This window comes from Oncorhynchus mykiss, chromosome 1 (assembly GCF_057628025.1).
Source record: "Oncorhynchus mykiss isolate SJ-2025 chromosome 1, ASM5762802v1, whole genome shotgun sequence".
Lineage (NCBI taxonomy): Eukaryota > Metazoa > Chordata > Actinopteri > Salmoniformes > Salmonidae > Oncorhynchus > Oncorhynchus mykiss.
This window is the reverse complement of record NC_143022.1, coordinates 63,190,477-63,211,421: the sequence shown is the minus strand read 5'-3', so window position 1 is coordinate 63,211,421 and position 20,945 is coordinate 63,190,477. Positions and strand designations below refer to the sequence as shown.

Below are 20,945 nucleotides of genomic sequence, written 5' to 3'. Positions count from 1 at the left end.
ACTAAGTCTATGATTTGATAGAGCAGTCTGACTGAGAAGTGGTAGGCAGCAGCAGGCTCGTAAGCATTCATTCAAACAGCACTTTCGTGCGTTTGCCAGCCGCTCTTTATAACTTCAAGCCTATCAACTCCAGGTTTAGGCTGGTGTAACCAATGTGAAATGGCTAGCTAGTTAGCGGGGTGCACGCTAATAGCGTTTCAAACGTCATTCGCTCTGAGACTTGGAGTGGTTGTTCCCCTTGCTCTGCATGGGTAACGCTGCTTCGAGGGTGGCTGTTGTCGTTGTGTTCCTGGTTCAAGCCCAGGTAGGAGCGAGGAGAGGGACGGAAGCTATACTGTTACACTGGCAATACTAAAGTTCCTTTAAGAACATCTAATAGTCAAAGGTTAATGAAATACAAATGGTATAGAGAGAAATAGTCCTATAATTCCTATAATAAGTACAACCTAAAACTTCTTACCTGGGAATATTGAAGACTCATGTTAAAAGGAACCACCAGCTTTCATATGTTCTCATGTTCTGAGCAAGGAACTTAAACGTTAGCTTTCTTACATAGCACATATTGCACTTTTACTTTCTTCTCCAACACTTTGTTTTTGCATTATTTAAACCAAATTGAATGTTTCATTATTTATTTGAGGCTAAATAGATTTTATTGATGTATTATATTAAGTTAAAGTAAGTGTTCATTCAGTATTGTTGTAATTGTCATTATTACAAATAAAATAAAAAAAATCGTTGAAATAAGCGGTTTTGGCTTTTTTTGGGTCCTCCAATAAATCGGTATCGATATCGGCGTTGAAAAATCATAATCGGTCGACCTCTAGTCTATAGCAGCTTCCCACAAGAATGGGCTTTAGGTGAGGCAGATGAATCTGTAGCCTTATTACTTCAACTGATTCTGTCTCTTCACAACTAAATCTGAAGAGCTGGGAAGGTTGTATCCCCCATATAAATAACATGATATTGATTGCGAGAATTTTGTATAATAATTAATTAAAATGGTGTAAGGTTCTGCTTTTGTTTTCGTAGTCAACCTTGTGTTCTTTTTCTTTATGTTCTTGAACGTAGCCCTGTCTTTCATTTTTGTTCATTGATTTCACGTGTTCGTTTCTCACATGGTCTCATCAGCTCCCTATTTAGTTCAGTTCTTTCTGTTTGTATGGTTGTGAGGTATTGTTTGGTTTTGACTGCCTACCTGTGTTTGCCCATTGCCTGCCTGTGACCATGATTCCTGCCTTCTGCGAAGGCTTAATAAACATCTGCTGTGCTCTGCGCGTGAATCTACACCTTTTTCTCGCTGAGTATTCATTACAAACAGGCCTATTTATATAATATATCATTAGATAAATAGGCCCATTTAATTTTGTCTGGCTTGCCGTTCCAAATAAAATGTAATATTGTTTTCTCATATCATTTTGAACTGTTCTCTAGGTGTAGGCAAATAGGTAAACTGGGATATGATTAAAGAGTTAATCAGGGTGATTTTCCCCCACAAATAGACAGGTATTTTACCTGTCCATGGTAGCAAGATATTATCTATAAACATTTATTGGAGTGAGATAATTTATTACGGAATATGTATACAGAGTATATCCACATCACCATCAGACTATTTTATTGGTTAACTACACGGTAATGTAAAAGTTAGATTTTTTTTAAATGATCAAACACATAATAGAGTAAATTTACCAAAATTGTTTTGTAATCCAGAGATCCTCTGAGGATTTAAATCATCAGCAAACAATGACACCACATTTCTAATCCCATGATATCATTGTTGGACCTGAATTTAATAGCTGACATACATGTATGCCAATAGTGGACAACCTTGTTTTACTCCTCTTGACAGTTTAATACTTTCAGAGAAGTAGCCATTATTTACTATTTTACTATACATGATTTTAACCCATTTTTATAAGAGATTCTCTCAAATTGAAATGTTCCAGGCAAGTCAGCTATGAATAGCAGGCCTGGTTTCCCATATTTTTTATAGTGTTCTATTGTTTCCAGTACTATCCTTTATATTATTATATGTGTCGTCCATGTAAAAAACACCTGTCTGAATGAACAATGTCAGACAATACCTTTTTAATTCGATGGGCTGTGCATTTTGCTCTAATTTTTTAATCACAACACTGAAGTGTAAGGGGCCTCCAATTTTTTTTAATGGACTGGATCATTATATTTCCCACTTGTATCCTGTTTCAGTAATAATTAAATCAGACCTTGTTAAGTGTCTGATAATCTACCATTTACAGATGAGTGGTTAAACATGCATAATAACAGTCCTCTTGAGTATATATCCTTTGTGTTTGGCAAAATTGCTGAAGCTAAGTCAATTTGTTTGGGGATCATTGATGGACAGCAATATTCAAGTCTTATCTCAGGTTTTCAAACAGATTTATGTCAGCACTGAGACTGGACCACTCAGGAACACTCAACACCTTGTGGACAGCTGGTGTGTCATATGTCTTAAAATGTGTGTAATTTTCCCTCTGGAAAAACAAGTGTTAGTTCTTCAAAAGACTGATTACTTTGGGCCTGACACAAGTCCCCAGTCCCTGCTTGTGACAAGCATAACTATAACATAATACTACCACCACAATTCAAGAAAATGTAGAGGGCTTCACTCTGTGATGTGTTGTGTTGGATTTGACCCAAAAGTGTAATATTCTGCCATGCTGACTTGAAGTACAGTATAACTTTAAGGGCCATGTTGCAAACAGTAGTGATTTTTGTTGTTGTCGAAGATTCCTTTTTTTTTCACTCTTTCAAACAAGCCAGTAATGTGGAGTGAATGCAGTGTTGTTGATCAATGCATAGTTTTCTCCCTGCTCAGCCAATGAACTCTGTGGCTGTTTTAAAATCATATTTGGCCACATAGTGATATCCCTGAACAGTTTCCATTCTTTCCTGCAGCTCAGTTAGGAAGGACAGCCAGATCCCCAGTGATATGATACACCACCTACACATTATTTACCCAAAGTGACATATATATATATATTGAACCTTTATTTAACTAGGCAAGTTAGCTAAGAACAAATTCTTATTTACAATGATGGCTTAGGAATAGTGCCTCGTTCAGTGGCAGAACGACAGATTTTTACCTTCTCAGCTCAGGGATTAGATCTAGCAACCTTTCGTTTACTGAACCAACGCTCTAACCACTAAGCTACTTGCCGCCCCAAATGTTCAGTGTCTATTAAATATTTTGGAACCTCCCCTGTCTAAAAATGAATCACTGACATGTTTTTAAAACTAATTGGTGGCTCTGAGGTTGAATCAATGTTTGCATATCACTATCTAACAGGGGGACCTTACAAAGACAGTGTAAGTTATTATTAAATAATGAGAACCACTACTTATGCGAACAGATGGACACCATTCAATAAATTGAGTGTTTTTTTTCAGGAAAATATTTGCTCTTCACCCAGGAAGGTGTGTAAAGACTTACGCAATTAAAATATCTTCGTTTTCTATTTTTTATTCATTTCCGCACGTCTACAATTTGTCTTACGCTTTGAAAATGTGGAGCAGTTTATGCAGATCTGTAGAAAAAAAATATATAATTATATTCCTTTTTAGATTTTAATTTAAGCCAGCAATATGTGACAACTGTGAAAGGGTGTGAAGACTTTCACTAGGCACTGTATATACAATACCTCAACCAACAAAATCATTGAAAGATAAGCACCACAGATCTGGAAATTGCATGGTGCTTATCTTCTCCATTCATTTTTGATTGTGGCATATACACATGGCCTGGGACGTGGACTTATCTCAAAAGAAGATTGCTTCTGAGTTTTGAAAACATCTGATCATCTGATCTTTAAACCTTTTAGGTTTAAGAAGGAAAACTGTAGCATTGGATAAGGTTAATAAGAATAATAGGTTAAAGCTGGAATCCTTAATTTGTGAAACTGCCATGTCCGTTCGGAATATTACTACAATAAATAAGTTATTGCAAACATCAAACACTTTTTATGTGACATCATTGCACTCACGATAGGACAGCAGAATATGCCCTTTAATTTTTTTTTTTTTACCACACTGCTGAATGCAAATCTCCTTCGTTTTTATCAACAGCAAAAAAACAATAACAATGGCACCGGGGGTGATCAGTGGTGCTATTTCTCCTAATGCAGATTTGATCTTAAAGCTAGAAACATGCACTTCCAAACATACCGTAGCTACCTGTGTTCTGTATCCTAAAAATATGTTATGCTCTCTCTCTTTCTCTGTGTGTGTGTGTTTGTGCACGTGTGCTTGCACTCTTGTGTGTGTGTGTGTGTGTGCGGGTCCATAGTACAGAGAGCCTAGTTTGGATGCCCAGAAAGTAGCTCCTCCAGGTTTCATCATGAATAAAAACAAGCGAGGAGGAGAGAGGGAGTTCTATAGTTTAGATGTCGGAGATTCCACCTTCAAAGTTCTGAAGCGCTACCAGAATCTAAGGCCCATTGGCTCAGGAGCACAGGGAATCGTCTGGTAAGTGTAATCACTTTGCAATTACTATTTCATTACTGAGAAGAAAAAACAATGTGCTGGTGGGCTCAAATGGGTAAAAGCTATAAGGCCATGGAGACTTGGTACAAGGTACTCTTTGAAAAGGGCAGTCTATGACTGGCAGAAACAAACAAAGGGGATGAAGGTCTTAGTAAATACAAATTGTTCGATTGGTATGGTAATTTTTATGTATATATCTTTTATGCTATTTGTATGATTTCTTGGGGCCAATTTGAATTATTCTTCTATAATTTACTTTATGTTCACACCCCTGGTTTAATTTCCTTGTGCTGTTATTTTGTTTATGTCACATGTTTTCTTATTGGTTATTCTGCCACTCAAATGTGATTCATAGAGCCCCCATGTGGACATTACAACCTTTACCCCCAGATGAAGGCTGACATCATGCCGAAATGCATTGGCGTTTGTTTGTTATGCTTTTAAATATTTAGAAATAAATGCTTTTAATCAACAAGTTCATCAATTTGTTTTCTTCAAGAGTGCCCTGATGGAAAATGTCAGCCCCATGATACATTTGAAAAACAAAAAAAAAAATTCTTTAAAGTACAACTTAAGTATTTTTTGGGGTATCTGTACTATCTGTACTGTACTTTACTATTTATATTTTTGACAACTTATACTTTTACTTCACTACATTCCTAAAGAAAATGATGTACTTTTTACTCCATACATTTTCCCTGACACCTAAAAGTTAGTTTTTTTTTTACCCCTTTTTCATGGTATCCAATTGGTAGTTACAGTCTTGTCCCATCGCTGCAACTCCCATACGGACACGGGAGAGGCGAAAGTCGAGAGCCATGCATCCTCCGAAACACAAGCCAGCCAAGCCACACTGCTTCTTGACACAATGGCCACTTAACCCGGAAGCCAGCCGCACCAATGTGTCGGAGGAAACACCTGGCGACAATGTCAGCATGCACTGGAACCGGCCCGCCACAGGAGTCGCTGTCGGCCAAGCCCTCCTCTTACCCAGACGACACTGGGCCAATTGCTTGCTGCAACAGAGCCTGGACTCGAATCAGCTAGTAGAACCTTAGACCACTGTGCCACTCGGGAGGCCCCTCCAGCACCCAAAAGTACTCATTACATTTTGAAAGCAGGACAGAAATGGTCCAATTCACACACTCATCCCTACTGCCTCTGATCTGACGACTCACTAAACACAAATGCTTTGTTTCTGAATGATGTCTGTGTTGGAGTGTGTCCCTGGCTATGCGTACATTTAAAAAAAAAAAACACGAACAATTGTGCCAAATGCTTTGCTTAATATAAGGAATTTCAAACGATTTATACTTTTACTTTTGCTACTTAAGTACATTTTTGAAATTACATTTACGTTGGATACTTCAGTATATTTCAAACCAAATACTTTTATACTTTTACTCAAGTAGTATTTTACTGGTTGACTTTTGCTTTTACTTGAGTCATTTCCTATTAAGGTACAGTGTCTTTACTTTTACTCAAGTATGACAATTGGGTATTTTTTCCTCCCCTTAGTTTTTTTCTGCCAGTCATATACTACTTCATTAATGTTTGAACAGTGGTTTGTGCCAGGTAGTAAACGATGCGATGCAAAATGAAGTGTTGCAGTTTATTGTTTCCAAATCCTTTTTGCTTGAGATATATTTTATTTTATTTAGCCCCAATGAAATACTTTTATTTGAGATGAAATTGGTTTCCAAGGTAACATACAATTCAGAGCTACATACCAAAGTACCCCGATGTTTGAATTTGTCTAAACACTCTGGTGCTGAATCAATGGACCAAGGCTAATGCCAAAGCTGGTCCATCAATGGCAAAATGAACCATGGAATTCATTCATTTGGACAGTGTCCTCATTTTAGGTTATGTTTCAAGGTCATATGCAGTAAAATACCCAATGAAAAGAAACACCAATCAGACATCCATTTAAATTCCTATTTACCACAGTCTGTATCACGCCATTGTCGCAGATGTGTTCATGTATTACCATGTTCTTTGTCTTGACTTTCAGTTCAGCGTATGACCACAACCTTGAGAGAAATGTGGCTATTAAGAAGTTGAGTCGGCCGTTCCAGAACCAGACGCACGCCAAGCGAGCGTACAGAGAACTGGTGTTAATGAAATGTGTCAATCACAAAAATGTAAGTCTGCCGAGCAACACTGGTCAACGACTTCTTCCTGCTGTTCCGATTATATTCTAGATGAGACTCTATGACAATAATGCTCGATTATGTTTATGATTGGCCTGGCTGGACAGGAACAGTAGGAATAATATGTTATGAATGCGCAATGATACTCAGAGAGATAGAACAGTAAACAGGCATTTGCCATGGTAGCTTATATTGTGAATATACGGAGGACTAGAACGCGGATTCAGTCAATCAGCATCCAGGGACTTTTTATTGTTTTATTGTATAATACATTTGAAATTGAATTGATTACAAACATGTGGACTGTGTTTTCTTACATTGAGGAAACTAATCTAGCAAGCAACCTGTATGACTTAATGTTGTTGTGTTTATGTGCTTATGTTACCTCTACAGATCATTGGCTTATTAAACGTATTCAGCCCACAAAAATCATTAGAAGAATTTGCAGATGTGTAAGTACATTAATTGGTGTCGAATAACATGATCAACCTTTGACAGTGTAAAATGGTTACTTGCTGTTAGGAATTAAGACATAGGGAGGACCTTTTGAACAGGCCTGTCTGTCATCAGTGGCAGAATGACTCGGCCATTACCAGAATAACTGTGTGAAATCTCTCTGCCAGCTAAAAAAAACTGAAACCACATCATGACCAAGACTTGGCATCTATAAGGTCTTATTTATGCATACATGTCAGCTCTCTCTGTTCAAGCCATCCAGCCGGCTCCACAGTTACCTCACGAGGAGGGTGTGTGCGCCCGCTCCTGTTTGTGTGTGTGTTTGCGCCTATGTGTGTGTGCCCGTATGTGTACCGTTATGTGTACGAGCATTTGTGTGCATATTCTCATCTCACTTCCTACCTGTGTAGATACATTGTGATGGAGCTGATGGATGCCAACCTGTGCCAGGTGATTCAGATGGAGCTGGACCATGAGAGGTTGTCCTACCTGCTGTACCAGATGCTGTGTGGCATCAAACACCTCCACAATGCCGGCATCATACACAGGGTAAGGCTCATGCTGGCTCATACACGCTAACGCTAAGCTAACATGTAGACACAGGGATCGGCTCATGCTGTACGTGCTAACACTTAGCTAACAGGTAGACACAGGGTATGGCTCAGGGTAACACTAGGCTAATAATGTAGCAATAATGTAGCTCATCATTATAATTTGTAGCTCGTCATTACAAATTCTGGGGTATTTTTGTATTTCCAGGAAAAGTAAGCCCAAAGCTCTGATTACAGTAACTCCTCCACAAAGAGTAGGTGATGATGTCAGAGCTTTGATGTTGGCTACATCCACAGGAGATCAAGAGGAACCTGCTAATGATCTAAACACTGCTTCTGCTCTAATTAACTGTGTTTGCATCTGAAATGGCACCCTATTCCCGGGCTCTGGTCAAAGTAGTGCACTGTATAGGGAGGGATAGATAGGGTGCCATTTGGGAAACATATTTGGAGCAATGGAGCAGGTACAGTTGAAGTCGGAAGTTTACATACACCTTAGCCAAATACATTTAATACAGTTTTTCACAATTTCTGACATTTAATCCAAGTAAAAATTCCGCGTCTTAGGTCAGTTGGGATCACCACTTTATTTTAAGAATGTGAAATGTCAGAATAATAGTAACAAGACTTATTTATTTCAGCTTCTATTTCTTTCATCACATTCCCAGTGGGTCAGAAGTTTACATACACTCAGTGAGTATTTGGTAGCATTGCCTTTAAATTGTTTAACTTGGGTCAAATGGTTTGGGCAGCCTTTGACAAGCTTCAGGGTTGTAGGCCTTGCTCACGCAGGCCTTTTCAGTTCTGCCCACAAATTTTCTATAGGATTGAGGTCAGGGCTTTGTGATGGCCACTCCAATACCTTGACTTTGTTGTGCTTCAGCCATTTTGCCACAACTTTGGAAGTATGCTTGGGGTCATTGTCCATTTGGAAGACCCATTTGCGACCAAGCTTTAACTTCTTGACTGATGTCTTGAGATGTTGCTTCAATATATCCACATAATTTTCATCACTCATGATGCCGTCATTTTGTGAAGTGCACCAGTCCCTCCTGTAGCAAAGCACCCCCACAACATGATGCTGCCACCCCCGTGCTTCACGGTTGGGATGGTGTTCTTCAGCTTCCAAGCCTCCCCCTTTTTCCTCCAAACATAACGATGGTCATTATGGCCAAACAGTTCTATTTTTGGTTCATCAGACCAGAAGACATTTCTCCATTTTCTCCATTTGCAGTTGCAAACTGTAGTCTGGCTTTTTTTATGGCAGTTTTGGAGCAGTGGCTTTTCCTTGCTGAGTGGCCTTTCAGGTTATGTCGATATAGGACTCGTTTTACTGTGCATATAGATACTTTTGTACCTGTTTCCTCCAGCATCTTCACAAGGTCCTTTGCTGTTGTTCTGGGATTGATTTGCACTTTTCGCACCAAAGTACGTTCATCTCTAGGAGACAGAACACGTCTCCTTCCTGAGCGGTATGACGGCTGCGTGGTCCCATGGTGTTTATACTTGCGTACTACTGTTTGTACAGATGAGCGTGGTACCTTCAGGCGTTTGGAAATTTCTCCCAAGGAGGAACCAGACTTGTGGAGGTCTACATTTTTTTCTGAGGTCTTGGCTGATTTCTTTTGATTTTCCCATGATGTCAAACAAAGAGGCACTGAGTTTGAAGGTAGGCCTTGAGATACATCCACAGGTACACCTCCAATTGATTCAAATGATGTCAATTAGCCTATCAGAAGCTTCTAAGACCATGACATAATTTTCTGGAATTTTCCAAGCTGTTTAAAGGTACAGTCAATTTAGTGTATGTAAACTTCTGACTCACTGGAATTGTGATACAGTAAATTATAAGTGAAATCATCTGTCTGTAAACAATTGTTGGAAAAATGACTGGTGTCATGCACAAAGTAGATGTCCTCACTGACTTGCCAAAACTATAGTTTGTTAACAGGAAATTTGTAGAGTGGTTGAAAAACTTGTTTTTATGACTCCAACATACGCGTATGTAAACTTCCCGACTTCAACTGTACACCTTAGACAAGAATGGGAAAATCCCAATGAATAATCTTGATTCTATAACACTGTAACTGGTTTGTATGTAATACTACTAAGCTGCTAGCATACATGCAAATCTGAGAAAGATGACTCACTATACTATTGTAGTTAAAATGGTGTGACTCATTACTGTTGTTAATATGGTGAGGGAAATGGATGCTGACGGTTTTATAATATATTATGTTGACGCCACTCCAATACTCCTACGTAGCTTCACTAATGTCCCCCATCTGTCGCTCTCATTGTTTATGTTCCCTTACCATCAGTCAATCAATAAATCAAATGTATTTATAAAATTCTTACATAAGCGGATGTCACAAAGTGCTGTACAGAAACCCAGCCTAGAAGCACAGTGGCTAGGAAAAACACCCTAGAAAGGCTGGAACCTAAGAAGAAACCTAGAGAGGAACCAGGTCATGAGGGGTGGCCAGTCCTCTTCTGGCTATGCCGGGTGGAGATTATAACAGAACATGGCCAAGATGTTAAAATGTTCATAGATGACCAGCAGGGCCAAGTAATAATAATCACAGTGGTTGAAGAGGGTGCAACAGGTCAGCACCTCAGGAGTGAACGTCAGTTGTCTTTCCATAGCCGATCATTCAGAGTATCTCTACTGCTCCTGCTTTCTCTAGAGAGTTGAAAACAGCATGTCTAGGACAGGTAGCACGTCCGGTGAACAGGTCAGGGTTCCATAGCCGCAGGCGGAACAGTTGAAACTGGAGCAGCAGCACGACCAGGTGGACTGGGTACAGCAAGGAGTCATCAGGCCAGGTAGTCCTGAGGCATGGTCCTAGGGCTCAGGTCCTCCTCCTCCTCCCTCCGAGAGAGAGAGAGAGAGAGAGAGAGAGAGAGAGAGAGAGAGAGAGAGAGAGAGAGAGAGAAAATTCATGAGAAGTTGAATGAATTAGAAAAAGATATAAAGGACTAAATAAATCCATTTTACTGACCAGGAGCTCTATATGAAACTTCAGGCTCTCTAATTTAAAAAAGCATGCGGACCTGATGGCATCCTAAATGAGATGCTCAAACACTTGTACAAAGTTTCAATTGGCTATATTAATTACTGTTTAATTTGAGTGTAGGTTATTTCCCTGACATCTGGAATCAAGGACTCATAACCCCAATCTTTAAAAATGGAGACAAATTTGACCCTAAAAATTACAGAGGCATTTGTGTGAACAGTAACCTGGGGAAGGTTTTCTGTAGTATTATAAATGTAAGAGTTCTAAACTCCCTAAATAAGAACAATGTCTTGAGTAAAAGCCAAATTGGATTTATACCAAAACATCGCACAACTGATCATATTTACACCCTACACACCCTGAGAGATAAACATGTCCACCAACATAATACCAAGATAATAGTTTAGACATGTAGTTTATAGATAATCAAAAATGGAATGAAAGACCATATCAACCCTGCATTTCAGTGATAGATATAGGGAATGTGAGTCTTGGAACGATGTGTGTGAGTGTTTCAAATGTGTTTATCGACTTCCGAAAAGCATTTGATTCTATTTGGCATACAGGACTGTTCTACAAAGTTAATGAAAGTGGTGTAGGGGGTAAAACATATGACATAATTCAATTAATGTATACTGGCAATACGTGCAGCATTAAAATTGGCAAGAAAATAATAGAATTCTTTAACCAGGGGCGGGGCCTTTGTCAGGGTTGCAATCTGAGCCCTGAACTCTTCAATATTTACATCAACGAATTGGCCACTATTCTAGAAAAATCCTCAGCCCCTGTTGTTAGTCTCCACAATTCAGAAGTTAAATGCCTACTCTTCGCAGATGACCATAGCACATGGCCTACAGCAGAGCCTGGACCTGCTAGAGCAGTACTGCCAAACCTGGGCCCTGGCAGTAAACCCCAAAATACTAAAATACTGGTTTTCCAGAGAAGATCCAGATCTCAGGGAATTAGACCAAAGTTCTCAATTGGTACAAAATATATAGAGTACTGCACACACTACAATTACTTAGGTTTAAAAATAATCTCAACTGGACACCTTAATGAGACAGTGAATGAACTGAGAGAGAAAGCACGCAGGTCATTCTACGCCATTAAAAAGCTAATTCAAATTGAAATACCTATTAAAATTTGGCTCAAACTAATTGAATATGTCATTGAACCAATTGCACTTTATGGCAGCAAGGTGTGGGGTCCACTTGCAAAACAAGATTTCATCAAATGGGACAAACACCCCATTGAAACCCTGCATTCAGAGTTCTGTAAGATTATCCTACATGTCCAGAGGAAAACTACAAACAATGCATGCAGGGCAGAATTAGGCCAATATCCACTAACAATAAAAAGCCAAAAAAGAGCAATTAAGATTTGGAAACATCTAAAATACAGTGACCCCCTCTCAAATCACTACCAAGCCCTGCAATGCTAAGAGCTGAGCAAAGAAAAGAGTCCCCTCATCCAGCTGCTCCTGGGGCTGAGTTCACAGACCTGTTCTACTAACACACTGAAACCTTAGGACCAGAACATCCAATCAATCAGGATAAACCAAATTACAACACAGTCAAAACAAAACTATATTGCTTATTGGGAAACACAAGCACAAACACAAAGCAAAATGCAGTGCTATCCTGCCCTAATTCGACAGTACACTGTGGCTAAATATTTGACTATGGTTACTGATCAAAACCAAAAACCTTGACAAAGTACAGGCTCAGTGAGCACAGCCTTGCCATTGAGAAGGGTAGACACAGGAAAACCTGGCTCCCTGTAGAGGAAAGGCTGTACAACCACTGCACAACAGCAGAACCTGAGACGGAGCTGCATTTCCTGGCAAAATGTCAGGAAAGAGTGTAATTTCCCCAAATTTGAAACCCTTATTCAAGGTTTCAAAGACCTCTCTGATGAGAGTAGGCTACCCGTCCTGTTGGGGGAGGACGCAGAGAGCTGTGGTTTGGCAGCGCACTACATTGCTGCCTGCCATAAGTTGAGGGACAGTGTCTGACAGACCAATCAACCTGCACATGTACTCTACTGTATGCTTATTGTTATTGTTGAATGTATGGTTATTTTGACACTTGGTTATTGTTGTTACTGTTGTCCCGTTGACAATTTTGATTCTCATTTTTATATTGTAAATATCCAAAATAAGCTTTGGCAATATGTAAACTGTTGCGTCATGCCAATAAAGCAAATTGAATTGAATTGAATTGAATTGAGAGAGATTAAATTCACACAGGGCACCGGATAAGACAGGAGAAATACTCCAGATATAACAGACTGACCCTAGCCCCCGACACATAAACTATTGCAACGTAAATACTGGAGGCTGAGACAGGAGGGGTCGGGAGACATAATAGAGAAAACATATTGCCAAGAATGCAATAATGCTCTCTGATGGAGATTCTGTCGGCCAGAATATTTTAGTAAAAAATGCCCTGGAACACACTTCCCAGGCTACACCCCCCCCCCCCCCCAAATTGTGGTGTGCAGCTGATAAGTCGCTTAATGACAGTTTTGGCCCTGCTATTGATGATGATGATGACAACGTTGATGATATTGATCTCTCTTTGTCCCTCCTCTAGGATCTGAAGCCCAGTAACATTGTGGTGAAGTCAGACTGTACATTAAAGATCTTGGACTTTGGCTTGGCTCGAACAGCGGCTACAGGTTTACTGATGACCCCCTATGTAGTGACCAGATACTACAGAGCACCAGAGGTCATATTGGGGATGGGCTACCAGGCCAACGGTCAGTACCTGTCAATCAAACAATGAATAAATTGATCAAGAAATCAAATATTTATTCTACCCATAACAATTGTATGCGTTTACCACCACTGCAGAAACAATGGTCTCTTTATTAACGGGTAAAATCTAATTAGCTTGTTTCTGTGTCTCCACCCCCCTCCCCTCCTCTTCTCCATGTTGTAAACAGTGGACATATGGTCTGTGGGGTGTATTCTGGCAGAAATGGTCCGTCACAAAATCCTGTTCCCAGGAAGGGACTGTATCCTTAGTGCTTCTGGCTGTGAATCACCTCCTTATTAAGTAATAAAACAGTTTGCCACCTCTGCGGAGCTATTTCTCTTCAGTTTCCGAGATGGAAAAGGAATCTCACTGATTTCCCGCTTCTTCCTTCCCATTTTGACAGAGGGCTCCGCCGCTCGAGACTTGCAGATTCTTCATGCTGCATCCACTCTCACTCTCATTTACCCAATGTACTCATTCAATGCTTCTCCTTCAATTCATCAGATGTATCACTCTTTCCGTCTTCTGTTTCATTCATCTGATTTATTTGCGATATCCATTTTTTTGGGGTAATCCATAAACTCTTTACTCTCTCATTTCCTTCCTCTGTTCTTCATCCTCCCCCCCTCTCCGTTGTGCTTGCATGTCATCTCTCCATTCATCGTGTAGTGGACGTGTGGTCAGTGGGCTGTATTGTGGCTGAGATGGTCAGAGGTAGTGTGCTGTTCCCAGGCACTGACCGTATCCTTTCCTCTTTTACCATGATATAATTTTTAAAATCCTGCCTGTGTGTTTTTTTTTACCATGTTCATACCATCAACCACTGCTCTATAGCGCACCGCTTTTGCTCTCCACCCACCACCATATCCACCATATCCACCATATCCAAGTACAGCCATGCTCCCATCCTCCCTCCCCAATAATCACCTCAGCTTCTGCCGGCACATACAGATAGTTCTAGAACATAGGGATAGTTCTGGCGAAGTAGTTCTCTAACAAAGTAAAAGTGTGTGTTTGTTGGAGAAATCTGTGTGTGCTCTTTCCCTAACTCCACCCGCTCAGACATTGACCAGTGGAACAAAGTGATAGAGCAGCTCGGGACTCCGCCCCAGGAGTTCCTGATGAAGCTCAACCAATCAGTGAGGACGTATGTTGAGAACCGACCGCGCTACGCAGGATACAGCTTCGACAAACTCTTCCCGGATGTCCTCTTCCCTGCAGACTCAGAACACAACAAACTGAAAGGTACTGGAGACTGAGAATGTGTGTGGGTAGGGTTTGTGTGTATGCATCTGCTGGTCTGAACTATATTTTCTCTCCATCCCAGCGAGCCAGGCCCGAGACCTGCTGTCTAAGATGTTGGTGATTGACTCGTCTAAGAGGATCTCGGTGGACGAGGCTCTGAAACACCCCTATATCAACGTGTGGTACGACCCAGCAGAAGTGGAGGCAGTAAGTGTTTAACAAGTGGTATGATCTATTGTAGGGGAAACTTGGGAATTGGACTGAAACGGTTGACACTCCTAGTCAGAAGAGTGAACTACGGTCAATGGTTTGATGTAGGGATGAACCTTTCTTCCCTCTCTTCTCTCTTTCCTTTGCTTTCTTTTTCCTCTCAGCCCCCTCCAAAGATCACAGACAAGCAGCTGGATGAGCGAGAGCATACGGTGGAGGAGTGGAAAGGTTAGAGACGTTACTACTTTTCACTAGACATACGTATGTCAACAACTTTGAAATACTTGAACGTATATGCCCGATTTATCTTGGAGTTTGCACTTTTAGGACTTCATTTTGGTTCCATTGTACCAGAGGAGCTTTCACTTTTCATGACAACATTTTCACTGTAACGTTGACATTTGACTGGTTTACGACTTTTCCATGTTATGTTATGGTGTGAAACGTGATGCTGCAGAGCTGGCCAGGTTCAACGGCTGGGTGTAAATACCACTGTCACCGGTTTTGTCAGGGTCAGGGTCCAATAGGATGAGGTCATACTGATACTGACCCCCCCCCCCCCCCCCCCCCCCCCCCAATGGGTGTTTATGATCTTCCCCCGGTGATGATTTCTGTGTTTTGTTACTTGTCATGAGGACAAATGTCTCTCTCTCTCCCTCCCTCCCTCCCTCCCTTCCCTCTCTTCCTAGACCTGATCTGGAAGGAGGTGTATGAGTGGGACGAGTGGACCAAGCAGAATGGAGTGATCAGAGGACAACCTCCTCCTTTAGGTTAGTTAACACACTGTTTCTGATGTTTTTTATTGTTCTTATGTGAGCTGGTCTCTGCTGTTATTGTATTACATCTTCACTTTGAAAAACACCACAAGTAAAATGCTGTTACTGAAAGAGAGCATGCAGATCTGACTCATGGGAGGGAGGTGAATTATGTAGTTGGATACTGTAGGGGGGTTGCTGCACCCCTTACAGACTCAGAGGGGCTCTTCCGGCACCCTATGTTGTGTGCCACACAGGTGTATCTTACAGGACAGTGTGTGTGTTTGTGTGTGTGTTTGTAAATGTGCGTGCTAGTACCTAGTACAGGTGTATCAGTCATCCTGTGTGTTTCTCGCAGCACAGGTGCAGCAGTGATTGACAGCTCCCCTCAGCCCGCCTCATCCTCCTCCTCGGCCAATGACGTATCCTCCATGTCGACTGAGCCAAGTGACCCCACCATGACCTCTGACACGGACATCAGCCTGGACAGCCACACCTCCCTGGGAGCACTGGCCTGCTGCAGATAACACACGTACACGCACGCACGCACACACACACACACACACACACACACACACACACACACACACACACACACACACACACACACACACACACACACACACACAGACACACACAGACACAGCCCTACACATCCTGTCATAGTATACATAGTTTGAGACACTTAAGGGTCCTTTGTTAAAAACATTTTTTTTTAATGTACAGCTTCTTTTAATTTCTCTGTCTCCTATATTCTGTATTGCCGATTGTGTACATGCTGTAAATTATTATATTTATTTATTTATTTTCTTGTGTCAGCTTCTGTCCCTCCAAGCTGTGTACAGTATTTCTATGCTGTAAGTTGTAGTCTTTTGGATCTCACAGTGGATGGAACTTTTTCCCCCTTTTCTCTATTAGAAAGTGTTTCCTTACAAACACATATTTTATTTTCTAGTATTTAGTGGTCATCTCTATTTAAATGGATCCTAAAAAATATTTTGACACCCTGTTACTCTGCCTACCCGTAGCTGTAGTGTTCTGGAGTCATGGCTACACCTTTATTTTTTCTAGTAATGGAACATCTCTTTATTTATTATATGACTGTAATTGTAAAGTTTTTTTGGGGTGTTGGATCTGGAGATAGCTTTGTTATCAAATGTTAATGAGCAGACATGGGAGTATGGGAAGGCAATAAAATCACCTGGCCCAAATACTTTAGACACTTTCCCCTCTTTGTTGCTTGACTTCTTCAACCAGTTACAATTTGCTCCCTGTCCCTCCTGCTTGTCCCTCACCCTTCGACGTTTGCAGTAGTAGTAGTTCTGGATAAGTAGAAACACCTGAACAGTTCTGCAAACATCAAAGGGTTGGGGCCAAGGGTAGCGGTAAGGGACCAATTTGGGACAAATTGGCTGCTTATGTTTTATTGTTGGGGCCAGGAGTCTTTCCTCAGGTTACATGACCAGGCAAAACCCCTAGCCCTAATTCATTCAATTTGATTTAAGTGCTCTTACAGTTGTCTGCGTTTTTTTTTAGCCCCTCTCTATCTCGCTCTGCTGTTGAGGCACTCGAAGAGTGTTTTGTTAGCTTAGTACGCCTGAGCTCCTCTCTCTGTGCCGTCTCTGTTAGAGGACTTGGTTTTCATTAACTACCTCGCCTATATGAGTTTCTGACTGACATAACAGTCCACAGCAAACGGTCTTAAAAAAACACGTGAATAAAGTTTTATTTTTTATTTATTTATTTGGAAATGTACAATTATCAATGTTAGAAGACTGCTAGTATTGTACGTACTCACTGGGCACAGACGTCAATTCAATGTCTATTCCATGATGTGGGATGACGTGGGAGACAATGTTGATTCGACCCATGTGTACTATGTATATACATTTATTTTTGTTTTATTTTCAGTGTATGTGCAATACCTATGATTTGTAGACTATAGAGTAGGTAGTGAGTGGTTGATTTGTATGCTAGATGGATGTTCTCCAGGGGTTTCAAAAGGTTTGCCGCCAGCTATGTTTTCCTTTTTCTAGATGAAGACGTATTTGATGGCTCGATTCCAAACCGATCCCTCACCCCTCTTCTCAACGTTCAATCCCTATATGACCTGTGTATGTTTGGAACTGGGCCCCATCCCTGGCTGTGGTCAGGCCTATCACACACCAGAAACATGGCTGCGTTCAGGAGGGCTCAATACTTTGGAACGTTCAGTGGAATCTGTGGAATCCGTCTAGTAAGTTTCACCCTCCTGAGCGCAACCCAGGTTTCGTGGTGTTTTCCGCAAAGGCCAGTTGTATAAATTTTAGCCTTTTGATCTGGACAAGGCCTCACTACAGACTTAATGTACACACTGGAAAAAGTTAGACAATGTCAACCTGCAACTCCTGCAAATAAAGGGTTGAATTTGATCATGTTTGAATTGTTTTTATTCTCAACACATACTTCTTGTAAGGACATTTGTTTATGTTGACAAATGAATGGAGGCTTTCACTAGCGTCTGGTCAGTTTTGGGACATGTACCGGATACCGCTATGATAAACAAGGTACATTTAAAAAATCAGAAACGACAATCACTAAACTTTTCTGTGGTGTGGTGAAACTGGCGTGGGAAAAGTTATGTGGTTCTGAGGATTATTCAAGAGCGGGAATAGAGATGCAGCATCTCTTAGCCTAGAATGTTTGGAACACCTGAGGTAGATATTTTAATTAACAGTGTAAGTTCAGTAAGTATCAAATGTAACCATTTACAGGGCTATTTTTAAAGTGATAACTAACAGTCTAGCACACACAGGGGAAGTTTCCCAGACACAGATTAAGGCCGGGATTAATTCAAATCAACTGTATATCTGCGATTATAACGTGCTTGACATTTAAAGGTAATTGAGCCGACATACAGTATGCAGCATTTAACGTCAATGCAGTTTACGCGAACGTGGGAACAAAAGTGGGCTCACATTAGTTTGTAGCCCAAACGGTTCGGGCAGATGTTGGCACATAGACGGTACCGACTTCAGACGAGTCCCGTGACACTTGTGTGGGTCGTGGAGCAAAACACCACCATTGTGTTCGTCAGAGTCTCATTTCTCCATAGAGTGGTCATATGGTCTGACAAACACCGCTGTAGCTCGGCCACCTTCCCCCGCAGATGCGGAAATCCGCAATAGGCAGATGCGGTGGATTGAGACACAGCCCATGCAAAAAAAACATATCTCTAGCTTAAACTGACAGATTTGGATGGGGATTTTTTTTATTATGTTGCTGGGGATGGGACATTCACAAGAAAGAGAGTCCATTCTGTCACTCAAGGCTTCTCTGTCAAATGGAACATCCTGCTCTCTGCTACCATGGATATTTGAAAGAGCCATTGGATTTACTAATTTTTACATGCACTATGTAAAGTGTAGCTGCAGCTTTCAATACCAGTGTTGTCCTGAATATAGCTGCTGGTATCGACAGCTCTGTCTTCTGTGGCTAAAGCAGTGAATCATCATAATCCATACACCGGTAAGAGTTTACAGTTAAATGGGGAGATTCCTGAAATGGGTTTCCATGGCCGAGCAGCCGCACACAAGCCTACACTCACCATGCGCAATACCAAGTGTCGGCTGGAGTGTTGTAAAGCTCACCATCATTGGACTCTGGAGCAGTGGAAATAGGTTCTCTGGAGTGATGAATCACGCTTCACCATCTTGCCGTCCGACGAACGAATCTGGGTTTGCGGATGCCAGGATAACGCTGCCTGCCCCAATGCATTGTGTCAACTTTAAAGTTTGGTGGAGGAGGAATAATGGTCTGGGGCTGTGTTTCATGGTTCGGGCTAGTTCCAATGAAGGGAAATCTTAACACAACATTCTAGACAATTCTGTGCTTCCAACTTTGTGGCAACAGTTTGGGGAAGGCTCTTTCCTGTTTCATCACACGGAGGCATTGGTGCACAAAACGAGGTATGTATGGAAATGGTTTGTCGAGATCAGTGTGGAAGAGCTTGACTGGCCTGAACAGAGCCCTGACCTCAACCCCATCGAACACTTTTGGAATGAATTGGAACGCCGACTACGAGCCAGACCTAATGGCCCAACATCAGTGCTCGACCTCACTAATGCTCTTGTTCCAACATCTACTGGAAAACCTCCCCAGAAGAGTGGAGATTGTTATTCTGTAGCAGCAGAGAGGGGACCAACTTCATATTAATGTCCATGATCTTGGAATGAGATGTTCGACGAGCAGGTGTCCATATACTTTTGGTCATGTAGTGTATATAGATAGCTAGGCAGTTAGACAGTTGCTTACAGGTACTGTACTTACCGTTATAGCTTGCTCTGTTCCACAATGAACCATTGTTTACAGATGGGACGAGGCAACGTTAAGCAAGCTACTGTAGCTGAGGTGGCCAGTTGCGTTCTGCTGTTAATGGTGATTGCTGATGTGCTCAGGCATGCATAACATGATAATACTATTTTTCATGTTTGCCAGTTTGTGATGTTTAACTATCTAGCTTCTGAAAATAGCCACTGTGCTGCGAGTGCTTATCAAACCCCATGTTACGTCATAGGGATACGTACTAAGTTGTCTAGCTAGTTAGCAACGATGAAATTATAGCTGAATAGCTAGCTAGCTATTGGATTTTAGATGTCACTTTTTTGCATCTTGAACTAGCTGGTTAGCTAGATTAATACCATTTACATCTAGCCAGCTGGTAATTATGAAGCTAAATCTAGTTAGTTATTAGAATTGTTGGCAATTGTTGGTCTGGAAGCAGGTTAAGTGTGTACAGGGCATTTTAGTGCAGCTGTAGCAGTCAACAGACAATAACAAGCTTTATGACATTAATGAATTCATGTTTTAAACAACTTTTCTGGATTTTGTCTTTCAGCATGGATATGCTCTCCACCACCAGTACAAGGAGATGATCGAGGATGAACAAGTAAAACTTCAGGTATGTTGTCTTTGTACTTTGAGCTTGTTGCTTGAACTTGGGGGTGAATTAATGTTATCGCTGGTATGCAAGGTTCTAATGTCTTGTCTATTTTTTTCTCTGCTTTCCTCCTTTACAGCTTTAATTGTCTGGAGCCCGGTGTTGTTGTGGCCAAGGAGCTTCCACTCCGATGGAACCTGGTTTCAGCTGCTGTGCAATGTTGACGTCCTTCCTCCCAGAGACTTGTAAGCATCCCCATGACCCAGAAAACATGTATTTTTGAGAACATCAGCACTTTTGCATTGAAAAGGCCATGGACATTACATGTCCTGCTCCAGAGGGCAGGACAGAAATATGCCTCAGGCTAGGTTCATA

The 20,945-nt window shown here is 41.2% G+C and overlaps 1 protein-coding gene across 3 annotated transcripts in view; it reads left to right on the top strand.

The window, feature by feature from the left end:
- The window catches only part of LOC110525944 (mitogen-activated protein kinase 8), a 37,602-nt gene extending 19,539 nt beyond the window's left edge, over positions 1–18,063 (top strand). Inside the window, exons 2-12 of one of the 3 annotated variants that reach the window (XM_036981267.2) lie at positions 4,310–4,488; positions 6,521–6,650; positions 7,053–7,111; positions 7,526–7,664; positions 13,278–13,443; positions 13,630–13,701; positions 14,505–14,687; positions 14,770–14,894; positions 15,062–15,125; positions 15,587–15,667; positions 16,016–18,063. In XM_036981267.2, the coding sequence (XP_036837162.1) occupies positions 4,361–4,488; positions 6,521–6,650; positions 7,053–7,111; positions 7,526–7,664; positions 13,278–13,443; positions 13,630–13,701; positions 14,505–14,687; positions 14,770–14,894; positions 15,062–15,125; positions 15,587–15,667; positions 16,016–16,179 (1,311 nt within the window). In that variant the 5' untranslated portion in view covers positions 4,310–4,360 and the 3' untranslated portion in view covers positions 16,180–18,063. Of the gene's footprint in view, positions 1–4,309; positions 4,489–6,520; positions 6,651–7,052; positions 7,112–7,525; positions 7,665–13,277; positions 13,444–13,629; positions 13,702–14,111; positions 14,184–14,504; positions 14,688–14,769; positions 14,895–15,061; positions 15,126–15,586; positions 15,668–16,010 lie in introns of all 3 variants that reach the window. The other 2 variants (XM_036981276.2, XM_036981284.2) reach the window with 2 other exon arrangements.
- The last annotated feature ends 2,882 nt before the right edge of the window (positions 18,064–20,945 follow it).